Source organism: Asterias rubens, chromosome 8 (assembly GCF_902459465.1).
Source record: "Asterias rubens chromosome 8, eAstRub1.3, whole genome shotgun sequence".
In the NCBI taxonomy this organism is placed as follows: domain Eukaryota; kingdom Metazoa; phylum Echinodermata; class Asteroidea; order Forcipulatida; family Asteriidae; genus Asterias; species Asterias rubens.
Genome location: NC_047069.1, coordinates 2,910,357 through 2,934,147, shown reverse-complemented (window position 1 = coordinate 2,934,147; position 23,791 = coordinate 2,910,357). Strand labels below are relative to the sequence as shown.

The following is a 23,791-nucleotide window of genomic DNA, read 5'->3' as shown; positions in this document are numbered from 1 at the left end:
AACAGACCAGACCAGTACAATGCTAAGTTATAGCCAGCTGTAACCATATCCAAGTTTGTTACGGTCCCTATGTGGACACGGTCCCTTGCAGCAATCTGCTTTAGAAAAAAAGCACGCTTCTCTATAGGAATAAAATTATTAGGCAATTTTTTCAAATGCTTTTTCAACAATTTTGAAAATGATTTATTTCCCTTTTCGATGTGATATTTAGAAATGAATGTGTTCTGTCGAGGTTAAGGGTCAAAACATCTTAGCCAGTCCAATAAGAAAGGACCAGCCAAAGTGCCTTTTCTGTACTGCAGTGGTTGACATAGCTACGGGAAGCAATGACGAACTGGCAGAAGCACTTGGCAAACAGACAATAGTTCAAATACAATACTTTTACTCTGGACGCTGTTCACTATGAACTTATTGCATACCAAGCTAACAATAGGTTGGTGTACGATTTCAGACTTGTACAGATTGACTACTACATCAGACAATGACAACTGCAACCAGCCTTTGTAGTGTTACATAATTTCCTTTGCCTACAACAATGAATGTAAGATTCATCGTTTGGTTCTAGGGTCTATACATAGCCGTTACTGTCCATATTCACAGTCCCTAAACGCACATGGAAAAGGTGATTGCCACTGAGGACAAAAAACAAGTCATGCAGTTGTTTTCCAAACCATTCAATTGACCAGAAAGCTAACTTAGAGCTTTCGTACTGTATAATATTAAAAAAAAATATTGTTTGACTTACCGCTACAACAGCCAACATGTCAATCTTCCACTGAGCCCTAATCGAAACACCTTCCATCATTCTTTGCCGTCCCGTGTTCCTATCTGCGTTTACAATAAAATATACGGATTGTGAAGTTAGAACTAAGGGACCAGACTAATTTCCCTTCCAGCCTCGGTTTGGTTACATTGGGTTTCATAGTAGAGTAAAAAAGTGTGGCACTAGTTTCTAACTATTCGATTGGTATGTTTTTAAAGTACTACCAGCGGTAAACTTGCAATTATTAGCTTGAAAATGCCCAGTATTACTTTGCTGATGAGCACAATATTTTTTACTTTAATTTGATTTTGTTTTCTTCTAAGGCGTGAACAATAAGTTTGTCAAATACAAGTTAAAACCTTCAGAGGAACACACACGCATACAGTTGGCATATATTCCATTTCACATTACAGACAATTTCCCACTTCTTCATTTACTTCTGATACTCGGTCTTGGAACTTTCATACCGAGGCTGAGAGGAAATAAACGATGGAGGTCAAGCAAAGGATTTCCCTTGGAATAAGATTTAATTTAAAGTCCAAATCAAGTTGGACCTTATGGGACTCCACCAACTTCTTGAACAAAAAGCACCGACAAGAACAATGGATAATGACCTAGCCCGGTGAGGGCGCTATGTCAATTTAACGGTCACAAAAAAGTACGACTATCTAGTCGAGACATCTAATTATTTGATTTTCTGCCCTGAGAATCTCAAAAAGCGACAGTATTTCCTTGACCGGGAGTAAGGGGCCTGGAAGGTCGGTATGTCTGGTGGGAAACTTAGCTGCTTCAAGATGATACGTATCTCAATCCAGACTTCTTGAAATTAAACAATTACAAGAATGAACTGATACATTTACAAGATTGTAAGCCAGAGTTTTTAATTTGTGGAGTAAGCTTAGCGATGGTAATTAAATACATGGTCTAATTTCATGATTCTGCTTACTGTGGAGTTATGCAGGGACGTACATTCAAGTATGTTAATGTATGTCAACGCCTTGTTTAGGGTTTGCCGGCTACAGTCTAGCATGCCTGTTTCCCCTACCCTTCTAAAATGCTTAAAATTAATATTATACGCTGATGAGAAGGTTTTGTTGACAAAATGAATTGTTTGGGACAGTGTTTTAATCTATAAAAAAAATAATAGCGCTATACAACAAACTTACGCGGCTCAACTGGGTTACTTTATTCGAACTTTGGAGGACATTGTCAGGAACTTAGTTTTTTCCTTACTAAGAAAATTCTATAATCATTTCGTGATAAAGGCCAACATTTGTGTAGTTTTTGGTGCTCATAGTCTTGGACTTGGCAGGTCATGTTGAAAAAGAAATAGTTATTAGCGTGATAATACTCATAAATGGGGATAGGGCCAGCGAGCACGTAGGACACTGCAACTGTTTTCTTATATTGTTGCTCATTAATTAGCTACTGTGTATATTCTTCCACTCTAGAATTTTAGTTCTAAATTCGTGTATAACGCTACTAAGTCAATGGTTTGTTTAATGCTCGGCCCGTCGTTGCAACTTCTCCAGGGTATACTTGGTTTAATTTACTGAACATTATTTGTGTGAAGCTTGTTTGGACTGGCAACAGTGCACAACAGAAACTGCGAGCAATTAAATAATATAGAATTCGAGAATTTCAATTTAACATCACATTGGTCATTGTAGGACTCCCACAACTCTATGACTCCCTACGACTGAAAAGAACAATAAATAAATCGAGGATCACAGAGCAAAGTGAGGGCGCTATGCCAGATTAACGGTCTCATTTTTACTTCGCTAAACAGAGGTCATAGACAGATTCAGTCCTTGCATGTTGTAATATTGTCATCCACTTGGTTTAAGTTTTGCCGGCTGCAGTCTAGGATGCTAGATTCCCCCTGTGATTAAAGTGCTAAACTATTAATTAACAAGAGCTGATGAGAAGGTTTTGACAACATTTGTTTTGGAAAGCGTTTTAGCCCGTTGAAACTTGCGACCAAAAAGAAGGGGGGGAGGGTAACGTTGTTTGGATTTTGGTCATAGTCAAGTAGTTTTTGTTTTTTTGCTGTTTGATATTTCCAGTATTCTACTTCAAAAGAGGTTTCTTTTGAGAGTATGGCTAGACTTAACGTAAATTACTGAGGTTTGAGCGAGCTCAAGCGCCGTGGTTGTTGCGTTGTGTACGGCGAGAAGTCGGGTTGTGATAAGGGAGATCGCGAAGTTGTCTGACAGCTTCCACTTCTAATAAAACAATTTGAGGGTGTAAATAAAGGGATTTTTAGCTTTTTCTGGAAATTTGTATTGAAAATATTGGCAGCAAAACCCTTACAATGAAGAATATAACACCTTACTTTTCGTGCACAAACACAAGACATCGAGTGAACATTGGTCAAACTGTGTTTACCCACTACTTGCATCGTCAGCGACCGGTAAGGTATCATGTCACAAACTCCGGAATATTCTTCCTTTCCAAAATTATAGTTCTAATTTTGTGTATAACACGACTAAGTCAATAATTAGTTTTGTCCTCGGTCCGTCCTTGCAACTCAATGTAACCGCGTGTGCTAAACTGTGAATAACTAAATGAAATAGAATTCCAGAATTCAACATCACATTGATCATTGTAGGACTCCTACAACTCTATGACTCCCTACGACTGCAAAGAACAATAAGTAAATCGAGGAAAACAGAGCAAAGTGAGGGCGCTATGCCAACTTAACGGTCTCATTTTTACTTCGCTATACGGGGTATCTAGCGGGGACATAGACAGATTCAGTCCTTACATGTTGTACTGTTATCAACTCCTTGGTTTAAGATTTTGCCGGCTACAGTCTAGGGTGCTAGATTCCCGATTTCCCCTGTAATTAAAGTGCTAAAAATGAGCATAAGCCGATGAGAAGGTTTTCAAAACATTTATTTGGGACAGCGTTTTAGCCTGTTGAAACTTGCAACCGAAAAAGGGGAGGGGTAACGTGGTTTGGATTTTGGTGGTCATAGTCAAATATTTTTTTATATTTTTTTATGTGACAATGATTTAAATCAAGTTTGCTGTTTGATATTTTCAGTTTTCTTCTTAAAAAGAGGTTTTCTTTTGAGAGTATGGCTAGACTGTACGTAAATTACTGAGGTTTGAGCGAGCTCAAGCGCTGTGTTTGTTGCGTTGTGTACGGCGTGAAGTCGGGTTGTGAGAAGGGAGATCGCGAAGTTGTCTGACAGCTTCCCCTTCTAATAAAATAATTTCAGGGTGTAAATAAAGGGATTTTCAGCTTCTCCGGGAGATTTTTATTAAAAATATTGGCAGCAAAGTCACAATGAGGGCAATGTAAAAGCACACTTTCCGTGCACAAACACATGACATCAAGTGAAATTCTCGTGGACCTGGTTGGTGGAACTGTGTTTACCCATTACTGGCATCGTCAGCGACCGGTAAGGTCTCATGTCACAAACTCCGGAATATTCTTCCTTTCCAAAATTAAAGTTCTAATTTTGTTTATAACACGACTAAGTCAATAGTTAGTTTTGTCCTCGGTCCGTCGTTGCAACTCAATGTAACCGCGTGTGCTTAGCTCATGGTACATCTTGTCAAAGGTAAACTTGGTTAAATTTACTGAAAATAATGTGTGTGAAGCTTGTTTGGACTGTTAACAGCGCACAATAGAAACTGTGGTTAATTAAATAAGATATGATTTCAAAGCAACATCACATTTGGTCATTGTAGGACTCCTACAACTCTATGACTTCCCTACGACTGAAAAGAACAATAAATAAATCGAGGAAAACAGAGCAAAGTGAGGGCGCTATGCCAACTTAACGGTCTCATTTTTACTTCGCTTTACGGGGTATCTAGCGGGGACATAGACAGATTCAGTCCTTACATGTTGTACTGTTGTCAACCACTTGGTTTAAGTTTTTGCCGGCTACAGTCTAGCATGCTAGATTCCCCCTGTAATAAAAGTGCTACAATTAACTTGAGCTGATGAGAAGGTTAATTTTGACAACATAAATGTTTGTTTGGGACAGCGTTTTTAGCTCGAAGAATCGCGGTTGAAAGGGGGTTGGGGGGGGGGGGGAGTATAGGATTTTGGTGGTCACAGTCAAGTAGTTTCTGCTTGTTACGGAAATGCCAAAATAAATATTCATTGATGAGTAAATCTGTTGGAAATATTATTATGAACAAATAAAATATATGATTTGAGGCATTGCACGGTGATGAGGTATCAATTTGGTTTGCTGTAACATCATGTGTGTATCTACATGCCAGATGGAGTGTGTTCTTTTCAGAACTGCATTGCTATTATTTTACTAACGCAGAGTAGATTTATCGGATTTTTCAGGAGACTTCTAACTTCGGAAAATAACTGTTCTGATTTTTAACTACTACCTGGGCGGAAAACGGGATGTAAGTATTATGCTAATAAAATATGAGCATGAAAACGTACGTGGTATAAAGAGAAGTAAAGCAGCTTTGATAGTATATCTTTTTGAGAAAGTACGAAGTACTGCAGTTATGGAAAAAGATATTATTACTCATTCTCCCCATGAGTTTGATTTTAAACGCTTCTCGGATAGCGTATTCCTAAAGGGATTATTCTTCCTGCGTGGACATTACTAGCACCAGAGTTTCGAGGATAACTCAAAAGCAAAAACACATGTTGAAATAAAATGTTCACAGTTGTACAATTCTATTATATATAACAGATGTTAAATTAGCATCGGGGGTAAATAATATTTTAGCACTGTATACTCAGTACTTACCCAACTTTTGTGAAGAAAAAAAAAATCACAGGACTCGGGTTGGATTCGAACCCACGACCTTTGCTATACTAGAGCAGTGTCTTACCAACTAGACCACCGAGACTGCCCGGTAAATTGAGGCAGTTCGAATCCTATGTTTTAGCAGCGGGTATTGCATACAATTTAATAGATGTTAAATTTGCATCGGGGATAAAGATAATAATTTTGATTTTTACCACATCGATGTGTGTTACCACTGTATACTCAGTACTTACTCTTTTATACTTTATTATGATTAAAACTGTCAAAAAACCAGAGGATTACAAGGCCTTTAAACATCTATTTGTTGGATATTACTTGAGGTGGTAAGCGCCTAATTGATTTTTTTTTACACCAAACATATCAAAAAAATATTACAAATAAATTGTCGCGACGAGATATATTATTATTTCATTTGTTTTAATATCTTCCCCGTCAATTATTTTTATGTTTTGGAGAGTGCCTCTCTTTGCCGTCGATGTATCTGATTAAATAAAACATACAAATTGGAATACAAAAAAAACATTATCAAAATAAAAAACAAAAAGTTACTCTGCGATTTGTCAGGTATTCAGGAGCCGCGATTCGGGTTATTCCCCCATTGCAATGTATGGTCCGCGCAACACATACACCACTAACAGAGGCCCCTTACCGGCTTCCATATAGCACCCTTCTGGTATGACAACCGACTTCACAGTATATCCTTTCCTATCTCTCAACCCTAGCAGTCCTTGCCCCCCTCGCTCAGGGTAAACAAAGCGGCTCCCAAACCATACTGGTGTCTTTCCCAGTAATTAATGCCTTGTTTCGTATTATTGCGAGGGGCCGGGATCGAACTCGGGACCGGTGGCTCATACCGATTCGGAGTTCAGAGACAGTACCAGCGCCTAACGAATCGCCCTAGCACGTTGGTGCTTGCCAGACCCGATTTTAATTCTTATAAGGCAAAATAAATCCACATGCATTGTGGGACGGTCGTTTGATCACTGGGACGTGAACAACAGACCATAACAGACTTAAATTATTCTCCAAAAAAAGCACTACCGCACTAGCTCAGTGAGTTAAGACGCAGTAAATGGCATACTTTAGACGTCATGTCTGAGTTCGAATGCCGGCCTCGACACAAAAGATTTAAATTACATTTTTTTTTTTTACTTGAAACGAAACGACCTATTTACAACCCAAAATAGCCACACTGGAAAAGAAAAAATACTTCAAAATGGGCAAGAGTTTTTAAAAGATTTTAATACAAAATGTTAACCACCAGCACCCGTGGCGCAATGAGGGCGGTACCAGAACCCTAGCCCAACCCAAAAAGATCATAAAACACCTCAAAATGGATGGTTCAATACTTAGCCCCACCCCGTGAGTTATGTCTTTGCTCCTACTTGCACCCCCTCCTTCCGATTGGAAATGTTTGGTTACGTCAGTGATCACCACTAAGCTAAAAAGTTACCTCCTGTTCCTTAGCATGCTTAACGAGGAAACTAACCTATGGACAAAACTGCTTTACTCTAAACAAGACCAGCATCTGACGTTATGTACTTGTTGCGCTACCAAGATACACACTTATAGATAAATACTCTAGGGTCATTTTGAAAAGCTCGGCTTTCTTTCGGTAAGTTTGAAAACGTACACATTCGGTACAGGTTTCCAATTAGATAGGAGGGGCTACAGTTGGAATCTAAGCATTGATTACGGAAAGGACATACAAAAGAAAAACAGAGGGCGCCCTTAATTGTTGCTGTTAACCGAGCGCGCGCACATGTCTACAAATTGAATTTGATTCACGTACCTGATGTACTCCAATTGCTCTCTTTCACTTGACCTTCCTTGCCTCACACTGAGATATAAACATCTGGTTTTATGTTCACATTTCTCCTCCTCCCAGTTGAACACTTCGTCAGCTCGGAAAGTCATGCATTCTGTACGAAAATTAACAGACAGGATGCAGGCACGTTGTGTTTACAATGTGGCCATAGAACACTGGGTCTGGTTCCCTACGCATGTGTGATGGGAAAGGGTCTAAATGACAATGAAGGGGCCAAGCTATGTAGGAATCTATGGTAATACTTTATTTTGACGAATTTTGAAACCCATTTCCTAAGTTGATGATTAGCAAGTTTCATTTAAATAGCATACAGTGTATACATCAAATCGTGCTAGTATATAAGTGACATTTTTTCAGATTTGACTTAGTCCTTGTTTGAATAAAAACACACAAAAAGCCTGACTTAGGCGAGTATTCAAGTCATCAATAACGTACAGTAAAATCTATAGTCAAGTTGTAGTGATGAATTATATTGAGTGTTCTTGGAACAATCGAAATATTGAAAGCTTTTTAAAATTCAACTGAAACTTTTTGCTTCCTCTGAGCATGCTCGACGATTTTTTTTCTCTTGCATTTTTTCCCAGACGGTGTTTCCACTCCTCCCAATTGATCGAAACAAAAGCGAGAATGAAACGTCAAAACCCAGAACCAGTCAAAAAACACCAACAATCTCAATAGCCAAACAATAGAGTAGTAAAAAAGAACGAATTATAATGAAATTTTACATAAAACAAGATCAACAATAAAGATCAACAAAAACGGAATAACAAAAACGGCTTGGCTTGCCACTAGAAAACAACAGAAAATAACCACGAGGGGAAAACAAAAACAACTTTGTGTCATTCTTATTTATTTGTAACTCAATCATTTCGGCACAGCAATAAGTTATCGCTACTTCAAACAAGCTGATAAAGAAACCCAACAGGGTTAAATAAAAGAAAACTGTTGAATAAATGAACTTTGTTTAAATTGCGACCAACCTGAGAATGTTTATACAGACATCTTGACATTATTGACTTTGCTGCAACAGTCGGGTCCCCGACGCCCACAGTGACAATGACAGTTCTTATGCTGATTTCATTAAGTCTGGTTTGTCTTGTTATTGGTTACTCTGGTTTGAATTAAAGACAAATAAAATGGTTGTGTCATGATTAATTGCTTATTGATTTAACCTTTACCCGAAAGGTAGTGGTAGTTACTAGTAACAGCGACATTAAAACTACAGTACAATTAATTCAAAAGTGAGCAAGGCACAACAAAATTAGCTAAGAACAGAAAAGTATTGCTTAGCAAAAAAACATCACCAGCCAAAGTTACATTAGAAATAGGTTTAGACAGCCTGTTGCCCCACTCAATTTATCCTTAGCAAACAATTTTGTCTAGCAGTTTTTCTGCTCAACAGCTTTATGAAGTTTGGCCCTGAAGGAAACATTAACACCAGTGATTAACACCAGCAACGAAACTTTGTGGAATTTTGGCTGGTAACCAGTTTCTGTTAAGCAAGCTTTTTCTGTGATTGGCAACTGTTCATGCTTACAGGCTTAATGCAATTGGTTCAAGATCTATCCTCAATAGATTTGAAATAAGCCAGAGATAAAGTCAGAGAACATTCAGGCTAACAAAGGGCCCTTTTTAGAACAACAGCTACAGTACACAAACAATTGTTACCTAGTGTGTAAATAAACCAACATTTAATTACTTCACACCCTCAAAATGTTCATTGAAAATATAAACACGCCTTTCCAATAATACATAAATATCAGCATACATAAAGACTGATTATGTACAAGGTTTTTAATGGAAGGGGGGGGGGGAGTAAGTAAAATTTTCTAGATTTCATGAAACATTTGGTTATTAGAAGAATACATTCATTCCAATCCTCTAGTATTTAAGAAACATATCTTAAAGGGGTTGTACATCATTGGTTAATGGAAGAGTGTGTTCATTCCAGTCCTCTTGTTTTCAAGAATTATATCTTTACGGGATGGTAAATCTTTAGTTATTGGAAGAGTACCATTCCAATCCTCTAGTATTCAAGAAACATATCATAAAGGGATTGTACATCATTGGTTATTGGAAGAGTACGTTTTTTCCAATCCTCTAGTATTAAAGAAACATCATAAAAGAATGGTACATCATTGGTTTTTGGAAGAGTACATGTATTTCAATCTTCTAGTATTCAAGAAATGGCTGTAAAACGCGGCTGATCTAGTTATTCTATTCTATATCTATGACGGTGACCAAGAATTCATGTGTCTCTTCTTGTGTCTTGCACGCCAATGTATACGCGTACGCACGGCAGCAGACAACACTGTGAGAGAGTACGATCAAACGGGAATTTCTTAGCATTGGCAGCTGCATTATTTCACGAAAATGCCAGATTTGTGAGAAACATATGCGGACCAAAACCCACCACAGAAAAATGTATGCCGCCATAGAATGTGAATCTGTTGAAATTAGTGGCTTAATGCAAGTAAGATTTGACTTATGAGGCCTTGAAAATTTTCCGCCCCAAAATAAGACTCTGTATCTGTGTACAGAGATAGAGTCCTATAAATAGGTCTAGGGTGAGTGATGCAGACAGTAGCTGCATGTGGCGTACATGGGATCAACACTCAATACTCAATATTAAATACTCACTGCTTCACTGCTACTGTAATATCAGAGGTGTCTACATCCTCAACTTTGGTTGAGATAGTTAGGATCCTGTTGCTGCAGTGGCCTTCTCAGCTACAGTAGTTTTCTGAGCAATGGCTGAGGAGTACTTTGGGGGTCCATGGTACGCCTTCACTGCTACTGTAATATCAGAGATGTCTGCATCCTCAACTTTGGTTGAGATAGTTAGGATCCTGTTGGTGCAGTGGCCTTCTCAGCTACAGTAGTTTTCTGAGCGATGGCTGAGGAGTACTTTGGGGGTCCATGGTACGCCTTCACTGCTACTGTAATATCAGAGATGTCTGCATCCTCAACTTTGGTTGAGATAGTTAGGATCCTGTTGCTGCAGTGGCCTTCTCAGCTACAGTAGTTTTCTGAGCGATGGCTGAGGAGTACTTTGGGGGTCCATGGTACGCCTTCACTGCTACTGTAATATCAGAGATGTCTGCATCATTGACCTCAGTTGAGATTGTTGAGATTTCAAATCCAATTCCAGCAGCACAATCTCAGTTATTGGTTAATGCATGAACAGCTTCAACCAGATTCCAGTTAGAGACTCAAACCCTGGTGCTCTCCCCTCACCCAAACTGCAGCAATAATCTTAGCCGTCTCGATTGACTTCTGGCCGGAGTTGCAACCAATGAGTACCCCTGGCATCACAGTCCACAGCCTGCTTGGTTCCCTGACGACCATACTTAGTGTGGTGATTTATCTCATTCTTGATACTATCAGTTTCTCTGTCAACCTGTGAAAATAGAGAAGCATTTATATTAATATTAATATTAAAGTCTTATACAGCGCACGTATCTACCAACAAGGAATTCAAGGCGCCTGTGATATACATTTTAAGAGAAAGATAGGTTTTGAAGTTATGAATTCTGAGACCCAATTATGTAGCACATTATAAGGGTTTACAAGGTACCATGAACACCGGGGTGAACCCCGTCTCTTTTTGACAAGTGCACTGAGTTCTTTCACGTGATGTTAAACAACACACTAAACCAATGGCATGACCTCCCATCTGAAGGACGAAGCAATGGTTAATGACTTGCTTGAGGACACTAGTGTTACGACAGGGACTCGAACCCACACTCTGTTGATCAGAAACAACAGAGTTTGAATTCGGTGCTCTTAACCCTTCAGTCAGGACACATCCATCGACTAAAAGCCAGCTAAAAAAAAAAGTATTTTAATATTCTAAAGATTCAACTTTGTACCTTAAAGCTCCTGGACACTTTCTGAACAGTACAAAAATTAACAGTTCACAGATTTACAAACAACTTACAAGGTTTACAGAAGGTAATAGTGAAAGACTTCCCTTGAAATATTGTTCCATGAAATGCTTTACTTTTTGAGAAAATAATACAACACTTATTAATTCTCAATATCGAGGATAACTGATATAGAAGGATAACTGATTTCTTTTAAACACATGTCATAACACGGCGAAACATGTGGAAACGAGAATGGTTTTTCCCGGTATTTTCTCCCGACTCCGATGACCGATTGAGCCTAAATTTTCACAGGTTTGTTATTTTATATATAAGTTGTGATACATGAAGTGTGGGCCATTGGACAGTACTGTTTACTGATGTTGTGCGATTGCTTTAAAAGAAAAGGCGATAGTTTTAATTTAACAGTTTTGTGTTTTCATTCCTGTTGTGATAAGAAAACAAGTATGACATTAAAGGCAGTGGACACTATTGGTAACTACTCAAAATAGGTATTAGCATAAAACCTTATTTAGTAACGAGTAATGGGGAGTGGTTGATAATATACGAGTTTGTGAGAAATGGCTCCCTCTGAAGTAACATAGTTTTTGAGAAATAAGTAACTTTCCACGAATTTGATTTCGAGACCTCAGATTTAGAATTTGAGGTCTCGAAATCAAGCATCTGAAAGCACACAACTTTGTGTGACAAAAGTGTTCTTTCTTCCACTTTTATCTCGCCACTTCGACAACCGTTTGAGCTCAAATTTTCACAAGGTTGTTATTGTATGCATTTGTTGAGATACACCGAGTGAGAAGACTGATCTTTGACAAGTACCAATAGTGTCCAGTGTCTTTAAGTAAGACTTGAAACTTTGCATGGTGGAAACACGATACAGTAAAGGTTTGAGGCAACACCATGTAATGATAATACCTAAATGAGCATACTGATCAAAAAGTTGAGTTGAAATAATATATAATATCTAAGTCTTAAATAGCGCACGTATCTACCAAACAAGGTACTCAGGGCGCTGAGTATATACAAACTTTCAGAAAGATAGGTTATTGCAGTGATGAGTTTTGAGATCCAATTAGTTAGCACCGTATAAGGGTTTACAAGGTGCTACGGCGCATTAAGCAGCCACAGCCAGGAACACCGGGGTGAACCCCTTCTCCTTTCGACAAGTGCACTGGGTGCTTTTACATGCGTTACAGAACACATGGGACCAACGGCTTTATGTCCCTTCCGAAGGACGAAGCAATGGTCAAGTGTCTTGCTAAAGGACACAAGTGTCATGGCTGGGGATTCGAACCCAAACTCTGCTGTTCAGAAACACCAGAGTTTGAATTCTGTGATCTTAACCGCTCGGCCACGACACTTCCACAGGTTCCTTTCAGAACCACCCACACTCATTTATAGGTTACATGGTGTTATCGCAAACCGTTGCTATATAAGTATGACATTGCAACTCTCACAAGTTCATACCTCATTATATGACCTTAATTCCATGTTGCAATAAATACATGTACATAGTTATTGTGTATTCTTTTCTACAGAAATGAACTTTGTCTTCCACAAAATGAGCAATAATTGTGGATGTATTTACCTCACCAATTGTGCGATGCAGCTTTGTCTCCACACCACCAAATTGTTATATACTTCATCATCAGTCCGGTAGTTCACATCCTTCTTCTCGCTGATGGTATGATGCATTGACATTAACTGTTGGGGGTCAAGAAGTTTGGGAATGAGGTTATAGACTAGTAGACTAGAATGATAAGTTGGTTCAATATAGTTTGACAACAAGAATCAAAAACAGGGACAGATTGTGATACAAGCGTGAACAGCGAAGAACAAAAGAGGTCCACATAATGTATAGCATTGCAGCTACACGGACTTTCAAATGTCAACACAGTCATTTTACAATCTTCAAGGATAAATGAACAAAGCACACACAAAGATAAAACCAAAAGCCCCCTTTATTTTAGATGTTTTGTGGTGCAACCATAGGTCAACTTGAGGGGGGAAACTTGATAAAAGTTGGGGGGGGGGCACCCCCAGGAATTATGCCCATGAGCTTCATGATAAAGGTGGTCAAAAACATGTGCGGGACATTTGATATTACGTCCCCTACCACTGTCCCCGCCCCCCACTGTGATTGATTTTTTATACAGTTCTGATACATGTAGGCCTAAGGGTATATAAGATTCTGTGGCGCACTCAGCAGCCACTGCTAGAAACACCGGGGCAAACCCCTTCTCTTATAGCTTTAAGTGTAACTGCCTTCGATTTCATCAACTCTTTCTAACTTATGATTAGACATAGGCTTTCAGACCTTTTAAGTTCCGTAACCATAGATGTTGAACCATCATAATTTGGTAGGAGTTTAATATTTGTCAGCTGCTGGGCTCTTCTTACATTAGTTAGCACAGGACCTGCGACCCTTTGTTGCTAGGGGTGAGGCATTGTACTGAAATGCTCAATACACATTGGTGTAAGGTAAAATCAGTGTTAATCCCTATCAAAGATGCAATTGTGGCACCCGCTGCCAACACCTATGATTCAAACTGCCTCTAGCCGTCGGGCAAGACATCTGAATTATCAACGCAAAGGTCCCTTTATTAAAATAAATATTATATATAGCGTTATCCACACTTCAAACCAATATAATTCAAACTTGCTCCTTGTCACTTGGTGAGCTCATTGGCCTAGCAGTTAAGATCTACTCTACAATGAAGAAGGTGGACTACCGTCTCAACTGCCTCAGTATTTCGATATGATTCAAACTTGCTTCTTGTCACTGGGTGAGCTCATTGGCCTAGCAGTTAAGATCTACTCTAGAATGAGGAAGGTGGACTACCATCTCAACTGCCTCAGTATTTCAATATGATTCAAACTTGCTCCTTGTCACTGGGTGAGCTCATTGGCCAAGCAGTTAAGATCTACTCCAGTATGAGAGAAGGTGGACTACTATCTCAACTGCTTCAGTATTTCAACATGCTTCAAACTTGCTTCTTGTCACTGGGTGAGCTGATTGGCCTAGCAGTTAAGATCTATGCTTAAAGAATATTAGTAAGCAACACTCTCAGCAGCAGAATGTTATTTGACAGTGGATTTGTCTGCACTCCTATTTCTTGACTCTAAGACACACCACACGGTTCCTCTCATCTCATACCTGATTACTTTGGTTTAGTTCATGCTCCAACAGTGACATCATCTGCTTCAGCTTCAGACTCCCAACACTCCTCATTCTCAAGACACTGAACTAGACTTGAGTTCTCCTTCTGTAAAGAACAAAGATGAGAAAGAGGATAGATGATGTGAAAGTGGAATCCAGTAGAATTCCAACCGTTGATGATCCTTACACCATGCTCAGAAAAGATGTGAGCTCCTTCAAGATCTAAATAATAACTTCACTAATTCCTATTTAAAACATTTCTAAATTAAGGAAATATCTCTAAGCTCAGAGCAGTTTGTACAAGACAATCAAAGTGTATGAGGGAGAAAGAAAATGGAGTAAATCCTCATTAGACAGAAATAATAATAGAGTAAGAATCATCTCCAGATTTATTGACAATGTCAAAAGTTGGGAATATACTTTGCTTTAGAGATAATTGGGAATATACTTTGCTTTAGAGATAGAGTAGCATTAACAAGACAACAATTATAAGTAAGTAACCATTCTAATTGTAACGTCCGTCGATATATCGAAAATACTCAAAAACTCGATATTTTTTTGACATCGAAATCGCCGATGTCACTTTTACAATCATATCGTAATATCGGATTTTCGATATATCGAAAATTTCGATGTTTTGAAAATTTCGATGTTCCTAAATGATATCGAAATATCAAAAGAGTGTCCGATTATTTAAAAGAAATCTGTGTTTGAGTATTAGAAAAGCCGTCGTTGTTATGTAATTTCATCATTTTGAGTTGCCCTATTAAATAAAATACGTTTTACAACCAAGTATGTCTGCTTGTTCTTTGTGTTTTCGCCATCAGCCGCCGGCCCGCCGCAGAAGTTCACGACCCCGCGGCGAGCGCATGGTAAAACCTCAAAAGAAACCGCTGTTTAAGATGCAACTTCCCACTGTGCATGTGATCAAAATCAATGCGTCTTCATCACAGCATTATTGACTTTGTAAAAATACCCCGCAAAAACTTCCCCGAATCAACATGACAAAACAAAACAAGGAAGAAAACAATCTTACGTTATACAGTAAAATAATCTTTCTATCAATCCAAGGTATCGTAATGGCGTCATTTTGGTCAAATAAAGCCTACACGTTGTGTTGTTTTCGGTAAACAAGCTAACATTTCCGAGGAACTATGCTTCGCAGACCACGCTGTCGGCGGCTATTGCGTGCGTACCAGCGAAGACTATGCTGTTGTGCGGTTTAAGCGTGCACACCAGCGTGTATGGTTATTGCAATTCGAGGGGAAAACCCGTTTGCCCAAGCATGCGCAGACACATTCAGTCTTTGGTCAAGGCGGTATGGCGTGATGCACTGCGTTATTTCGACAATAGAGGGCGTTCTAGCATTCAATGTTTCTTGCCTTTATTGTAGAATGCAAAGTAAAAAGACTACGAGCCTTTATTGGAGACTATGTGACTGCATGCTGCGTGCGTTGTATATTGTGATCGCGGAATGGTAGGTCTGTGTTTTGCGGGACTTTCTAGTGATTTTTTTTCGATGATTATCTCAACCTTTTTCAACCGTAAAGGTAGTCCGCGCGCCCGTCGGACAACTTGATTGACACTTCTACGTCAACGCATCGGCAACTGACACCTTAATGTCGGCGAGTCACGCAACTCACAAAGGCTCTGTGTCATTTTGAGACGGCCAATCATGGCCAATCACGAATCGAGAATTGTGGTGAGCGTTCACCAATTGGCCAAGCCAGAGGTAGCGGCGATCATACTTTGTTGTTAAACCAGAAATAGTCGGGGCGGGACTACGCAATCTGAAATTGTTTTGACTACAAACAAGTTCGGGGGATCAGACAAAAACAGGTTGAAATGTGTCAGTCTACGGTATATATATTTCTACCTCCATGAGTATACCAAGTGCTGTTTTTAGGCTTCCATCTTGCGCGCGGGAAATACTCGATATATCGAGTATACTCGATATTAAATTTTCGATATATCGGTTATGGGAAAAAACCGACATCGACGGACGTTATCTAATTGTATAACTTGATTTGTTTTACTTCAGAAAAGATATGAGCTTCTTCAAGATCCATTAAGTAACTTCAATAATTCCTAAACATTTTTATATTAAAGAAATACTTCTAGGCTCAGAGCAGTTTGTACAAGACAATCAAAGTATGTAAGGGAAAAAGAAAATGGAATAAATCTTCACTTGACAAAAATAATAATAGATAAGAATCATCTCCAGATTTATTGACAATGTCAAAAGTTGGGAATAAACTTTGCTTTAGAGATAGAGTAGCATTAATCCAAGCAACTTTTCATGAGCAATAATCCACAGCAACATCTTAATATACAGATCAAACTTACTCAAACAAACTCAAACTAAACTACTTTTTGTATGCACTATCAACAGCGTTAACCAGTCTTGATTATCAAGTAAAATGTACTCCCAATATGGGTCAAAAAGCAAACTCATACAGTAAGTCTTAAAGGCAGTGGACACTATTGGTAATTACTCAAAATAATTATTAGCATAAAACCTTTCTTGGTGACAAGTAATGGGGAGAGATTGATGATATAAAACAAAGTGAGAAATGGCTCCCTCTGAAGTGCCATAGTTTTTCGAGAAAGACCAATTTTCCACGAATTTGATTTCGAGACCTCAAGTATAGAACTTGAGGTCTCAAAATCAACCATCTAAACGCACACAACTTCGCGTGACTAGGGTGTTTTTTTCTTTCATTATTATCTCACAACTTCTATGACCGATTGAGCTCAAATTTTAACAGGTTTGTTATTTTCTGCATATGTTGAGATACACCAACTGCAAAGGCTAGTCTTTGACAATTACCAATAGTGTCCACTGCCTTTCAAATCATTTTTGCTCATAAAACATACCTGTCTCTTAAAGGGAAAGTACACGTTTGGTAATTACTCAAAACAAATATTAACTTAAAAACTGACTTGGTAACGTGCATTGGAGAGCAGTTGATAGTATAAAACATTGTGGAAAACGACTCCCTCTGAAGTAACGTAGTTTTTGAGAAAGAGGTACTTTCTCACTTAATAATAAAAGACTTCTAGCTAAAGTCTTTTATTCCTGTCTGAAAGCACACAAATTTGTCTAACAAGGGTGTTTTTTGTTTCATAATTTTCACGCAACTTCGATGACCGATTGAGCCCAAATTTTCAGAGGCTTGTTATTTTATGCCTATGTTGGGACATACCAAGTGAAAAGACTTGTCCTTGACAATAACCAAACGTGTACCTTCCCTTGAACATAAAAGCAAATCTAGATAATTGGAAGTATCAGCAACACAACTACTTCTAATAACTTTATAACACAATAGCTTTATAACACAATCTTGATTATACAATGAAACTAAAGTTAACTTCGAACTTTTCTATATAGAAAATCATGAATTATGTAGCACCTTATAAAGGATTACAAGGTGCTACGGTGCATAAAAGCAGCCACAGTCAGGAACACCGGGGTACACCCCTTCTCGTTTTGATAAGTGCACTGGGTTCTTTAACATGCGAACACAACACATGCGACCAACGGCTCTACGTCCCATCCGAAAAATTAAGCAATGGTTAAGTGTCTTGGTTAAGGGCACAAGTGTCACGACTGAGGGATTCGAACCCACACTCTGCTGATCAGAAACACCAGAGTTTGAATTCTTTGCTCTTAACCACTCGGCCAAGACACTTCTACAGAAAACAATCTTGATTATACAATGAAACTAAAGTTACCCCTTTATTTTAGGTAAATACCAAACTCCTATAAATGATGTATAAAGTGTTTGTATTTATACGACTTGATTATAATGTACACCTGTTCCTTAAAGGCACTGGACACGTTTTGTAAAATGTTAAAGACCAGTATTCTCACTTGGTGTATCCCAACACATGCATAACATAACAGACCTGTGGAAATTTGGGCTCAACTGGTCATCGAATTTGCAAGAGAATAAAGAAAGAAAATGCACCCTTGTTGCAACACTTTGCATACTTTCAGATGCGTAAAAAAATGCTTTAGACCTGAAGTAGTTCAGTATTTTAGAGAGAAAAAATACCTCTTTCTCTAAAACCATGTTACTTCAGAGGGATCTGTTACTCACAAGGTTTTGTACAATCAACAGCTCTCCATTGCTCGTTACCAAGTTTTTATGCCAACAATTTTTTTGAGTAACTGCTAAAAGTGTCCAGTGCAATTAACATAAAAGCAAATCAAGATAGTTGGAACTTGGAAGTAATAAAATTGCTTCCACTATTAACTACAGAAAACTATCTTGATTATACAATATCAAACTCATATACATGTATAATGTATGCAGTATTTTTTTTTATATGACTTGATCATAATGTACACATGTTTCTTAAGATCAAAGCAATTATAGTTAATTGGAAGAATCATTAATAATAATAATATCAAAGTCTTATACAGCGCACAAATCTACCAAACAAGGTACTCAAGGCGCTGAGTTTATACAAACTTTCAGAAAGATAGCTTATAACAGTGATGAATTCTGAGAACCAATTAGTTAGCACCTTATAAGGGTCTATACAAGGTGCTACGGCAGCCACAACCAGGAACACCAGGGCGAACCCCTTCTCTTTTTGATTAGTGCACTGGGTTCTTTTGCATGCGTTACACAACACATGGGACCAACGACTTTTACGTCCCATCCGAAGGACGAAGCAATGGTTAAAGGAACACGTTGCCTTGGATCGGTCGAGTTGGTCTTTGAAAAGCGTTTGTAACCGTTTGTTATAAAATGCATATGGTCAGAAAGATGATTTAAAAGTAGAATACAATGATCCACACAAATTTGCCTCAAAATTGCGTGGTTTTCCTGTTACTTTGCGAACTAACACGGTCGGCCAATTATGGGAGTCAAAAATTTGACTCCCATCATGCCCATAAATGGCCGACGTTGTTAGTCGACAAGGTAAATGGAAAACCACGCAATTTCGAGTGATACTTGTGTGGATCATTATATTCTACTATTAAATTATCTTTCTAATCATATGCATTTTATAAAAAAACGGTTACAAATGCTTTTCAAAGACCAACTCGACCGATCCAAGGCAACGTGTTCCTTTAATTGTCTTGCTTAAGGTCACAGGTGTCGCGGCTGGGGATTCGAAACCACACTCTGCTGGTCAGAAACACCAGAGTCTGAATTCGGTGCTCTTAACCGCTCGGCAGTTAAGTTCAATTGTCAAATGAAGATATAGGAATACAACAATTTACATTTTTAGTAATTACCAATAGTGTCCAGTACATAAAAACATATAAACACAGATCAAACCTAGTTTGAAACATTAACTAAACTACTGTTTTAGAACTAACTACAGATAAACAATCTTAGTCCAGTAAAATTAACTCCCAATAAATGTCAAACAGGAAAAACATTATATTTATCTTTAAATCACTTTACACATGTTCCTTAACATCAAAGCAAATTCAGAAAGTTTAACACATCAGTCCAAACTTCTTTTTACTAACTACAGAAAAAAAATCTTGATTATAGAAAATAGACTGAACTTCCTTCATTGGTTAATACCAAACAAATGTTTATATTGATATGATTTGATCATAATGTACACTTGTTTCTTAACATCAAAGCAATCACAGTCAATTGGAAGAATCATTTATAATAACAAGTTCAATTGTCAAATGAAGATATAGGAATACAACAATCTACATAGACCATTATAAAGTTATGTCATCAGAAGTTTCAATCAATTCTGTGATCAATGGTGTTTATTGATTCAGAGTCAAATATTTCTAGTTCAACTTTTTCCACACCATTAATTGTGTCTACAAGAGCAAACCTACTTCACAGTTGCCATGTACTCTAAAATCTCCTAACTCAGAACTGACCCTGACTCTAGATCCAATTAGACCTGACCAATGTTTGGATCAATCTGAGTCACATTCAGGGTCATCCAGGAGTATTAAGATTGCTTAGTATAAAGCCATCCAGCTTACCAGGCAAGTTGGAGGAACTCCATGATTACTCATCCTCACTCTAGATCCAATTATACCTGACCCATGTTTGGATCAATCTGACCCACATTCAGGGTCATCCAGGAGTATCTAGAGTGCTTAGTATGAAGCCATCCAGCTAAGCAGGCAAGTCGGGGAACTCTATATTTACTCATCCTGACTCTAGATTCAATTAGACCTGTCCCATGTTTGGATCAATCTGACCCACATTCAGGGTCATCCAGGAGTATCTAGAGTGCTTAGTATAAAGCCATCCAGCTTAGCAGGCAAGTTGGGGAACTCTATATTTACTCATCCTGACTCTAGATTCAATTAGACCTGTCCCATGTTTGGATCAATCTGACCCACATTCAGGGTCATCCAGGAGTATTAAGAGTGCTTAGTATAAAGCCATCCAGCTTACCAGGGAAGTTGGAGGAACTCTATAATTTACTCATCCTGACTCTAGATCCAATTAGACCTGACTCATGTTTGGATCAATCTGACCCACATTCAGGGTCATCCAGGAGTATTTAGAGTGCTTAGTATAAAGCCATCCAGCTTAGCAAGCAAGTTGGGGGAACTCCGTATTTACTCATTCTCAGATTGTAGTGTCAGTAAGTTGGTCAACAACTACATACAAGTAGGATTTCAAACTTTGTATATCAGAGCAACAATCAAGTTCAGTTTAATGAACTTAAAATATATGTCTAGTCATAAATTACACAAGAGCCGACTAGCAACAGGTTAGAAACAATGTAAAATGTGTTTTCAGTTGATGTCTGTTGCAAAGTCTTTCTGGTAATTGTTTAAAAATTGGTATCAGAGTTGACCTTTCAATGCTCCTCATTATTTTGGCTGATCTGCAATTTGTTTGCTTACTATTATATTCACCAACAAATACTACAAACGTATTACATTAGAATACAATACAATTAGGCCATAGAGCATTATAAGAACATAACAATAAACAAAGTAAACCATTGTTCCTTTGCAAGTCAACCATGATGTTTATAAAATGAATTCTGCTCAACTAACACCATGTTATATTTCTGATTACAAATCAATGAAGTAGACTTTGTCAATCTTGAATAGACAATTTCTACCGTCACAATTGTATGATCCCTGTGTGGAACATTTTGTTGGCATTTTTAATACATAAAAACGAAATCATATAAAATCCTGAAGTTAAGATTGGTTAGACAGTAGAGAAAGATAATGGATAACAAGGTAAAACAGTTGTTCTTTTACAAATCAACGTTGATAGTATGAAAACAAATTCTACTCAACTAGCAGAGATGTTATTTTCTGATTACAAGTCATTAAAGTATACATGGTCAATCTTGAATGGGACAGGAACAACAATAAAGGGAGCACTCTTCTACCGTTACATTAACACTTTTTCAGAGTAGTTGTAAATCTTTTCAGAACCTCAAACAACCCATAAATGTTGGAATGGACATGCAGGCTTATACTGAACAGTGTTGAATTACTCTCCAATATCATAAAAAATGGGAGGGCAAAGGCTGGTAACATTTCTCATGGAAGAATCTGAGGGTGATTTAGGAAAAAAAAAACTGTAAACACATCAAATGAATCAACTCAAGTTATTTCCAGTGAAAGCCTGCATACCCATTCACATGTCCAAATATTTGTAAGTGTTTTAAGAAGAGTTAATTAAACATTAAGGGTTCACATCATGATTCGAAAAAACAATTGTGTGAATGTATTACTGATATTATTGATCAATCAAGCTAAATGTGAGTTTCCAATTTAAACTGATAAGATGTTTGTTTGGTTAAAGAATGAATAACACACATCTTTTTTAATTCTTGATTGATTTTTATTGAGCTGTATGGACACTCTGTGGTCATTACATGTCAATGTACATGTTGTACTTGTAGCATTTATTTCTCTTACCAGTATCATCATAATCAGATAACATTACACCTTGTTATAAATCTTCACTGATTTATGGTCTGCCACTGCAAGCTGCTGACCATCTGATGTCAATGAGATTCCATATGGGCTGTACAGACCCTGAGCAATACAGCTGAGAAATCTACCCTGAGTGTCATACTGATGAATATGACCAGTGTTTGCCCCATTGCACTGCAATATAGATAGCTGAGCTGTCACAGCATACACCTGTGCAGTATTCAACTGGTTGACTATTGATCTTTGGATTGATGCTAACAAGTGTACCACCATCAACTCCAACAATGTCTACTTGTGGAATGCACCCACTGACTACAACTCTGTCCTTGCTGTCAATGGCCAAGTAGCGAGGTTTAGTCTGAACTGTAACAGTGTCTATCAGTGAACCATCACTGGATCTGTGTTTAGTTATAACTGACCTCTTCCAATCCCCGACCATGATTGTATCCTTTATGACTGCTACACTGCGGAGGTATACTGGTGTCTTGCCCACCTCACTATGAGGCACTGTGTGGAATTCAAACATCTTGTTGCCATTCCTATTGTACATCTTGACAGGGTTGGTCCCATCTACAATCACTAACTGATTCTTGAATGCAGCAACAGCCACTGGACCTGAAAAACAAATTAATAAATGGAGAGGAGTAAATACAATGACAATTAATTTGGAAATTACTTTCAATCTGTTTAATTTGATGATTGTGAAAAATGCAAAAGATATGTTTGCTTTATTAAATTTTGTCCTATATTAGAAAAGTCAGTATTACTTTCCTAATAACTCACAAAGCACCTACGTGCAACTTTGAAATACAGTAGGACAATAAACAGTAATCTGTTCATACTAGCAAGGTGACTACTATCAAGAGAACTCTGGTTAACTCCTTTTTAATTGCATTACTTGTTGTTATTTATCCTTTCATTTAGAAATAGAAACTTCTTTATTGATGGTGTTGAATAGAAGAATGTAAATCTTCAGAATGACAGTAGATAGAGTGGATTCAGTGATCATGTAGAAAGTATGTATAACAACAGCACTAGAGCCTGCAAGGTCATTTAATCAATCTCAATTATGATCCGACTTAAAATAAAATAAATTAACCAAGGCAACACCTGGAGGAGTGAACAAATTTCCTGAGATATTACAATTGTTTGAATACTAAATAAAAAACATTAAAACCTATGTGGGGGACAAATGCCAGCATGACAATGACCAAAGGGGCCTTGCAACCAAACAGGTCCCTCACTGCAGGTTTTAATGATCGATCTGAGTTGATAAGTTTGATTAAACTTTCTCAGATTTGGTTTCAGTTTTGGAAGAGTAATGACTTAATTTCACAAAATACTGTTCTACTGACAACTACTCAACTGCAGTTTTTAAAACTGTTTGAACTGAGAGTTACAGCATTAATACACCTCTAACTAAAGACTTAAATTGTAAAAGACTTACCTTGTGGTAGGTCGATAGTTTTCTTCTGGTGTCC

At 37.9% G+C, this 23,791-nt stretch overlaps 1 protein-coding gene, 1 non-coding gene and 1 pseudogene across 5 annotated transcripts; all 3 read right to left on the bottom strand.

Annotated features, from left to right (window-relative positions):
* Nucleotides 1–766: 766 nt before the first annotated feature.
* Nucleotides 767–15,473, bottom strand: LOC117293873. 4 transcript variants are annotated; one of them, XR_004519481.1, is made up of 6 exons: nucleotides 15,432–15,473; nucleotides 14,393–14,501; nucleotides 12,824–12,939; nucleotides 8,332–10,751; nucleotides 7,316–7,445; nucleotides 767–828 (listed from the first exon to the last, which is right to left on the bottom strand). XR_004519481.1 is itself a non-coding variant. In XM_033776342.1 (4 exons), exons 2-4 carry the CDS (start codon nucleotides 14,465–14,467, stop codon nucleotides 10,608–10,610), a joined length of 330 nt encoding a protein of 109 aa, XP_033632233.1. In that variant the 5' UTR covers nucleotides 14,468–14,501; nucleotides 15,432–15,473; the 3' UTR covers nucleotides 8,185–10,607. The 4 variants fall into 4 exon arrangements, 1 of the variants encoding a protein (XP_033632233.1); XR_004519479.1 differs by lacking the exons at nucleotides 767–828; nucleotides 7,316–7,445 and having other exon boundaries at nucleotides 8,185–8,462; nucleotides 9,992–10,751; nucleotides 12,829–12,939; XR_004519480.1 differs by lacking the exons at nucleotides 767–828; nucleotides 7,316–7,445 and having other exon boundaries at nucleotides 8,185–10,751.
* Nucleotides 5,533–5,605, bottom strand: Trnat-agu. Its single transcript has one exon. It is a non-coding gene; the product is annotated as a tRNA-Thr (tRNA).
* Nucleotides 15,474–19,511: 4,038 nt separating the features above from the next.
* Nucleotides 19,512–23,785, bottom strand: LOC117293818 (annotated as a pseudogene).
* Between the last annotated feature and the right edge of the window lie 6 nt (nucleotides 23,786–23,791).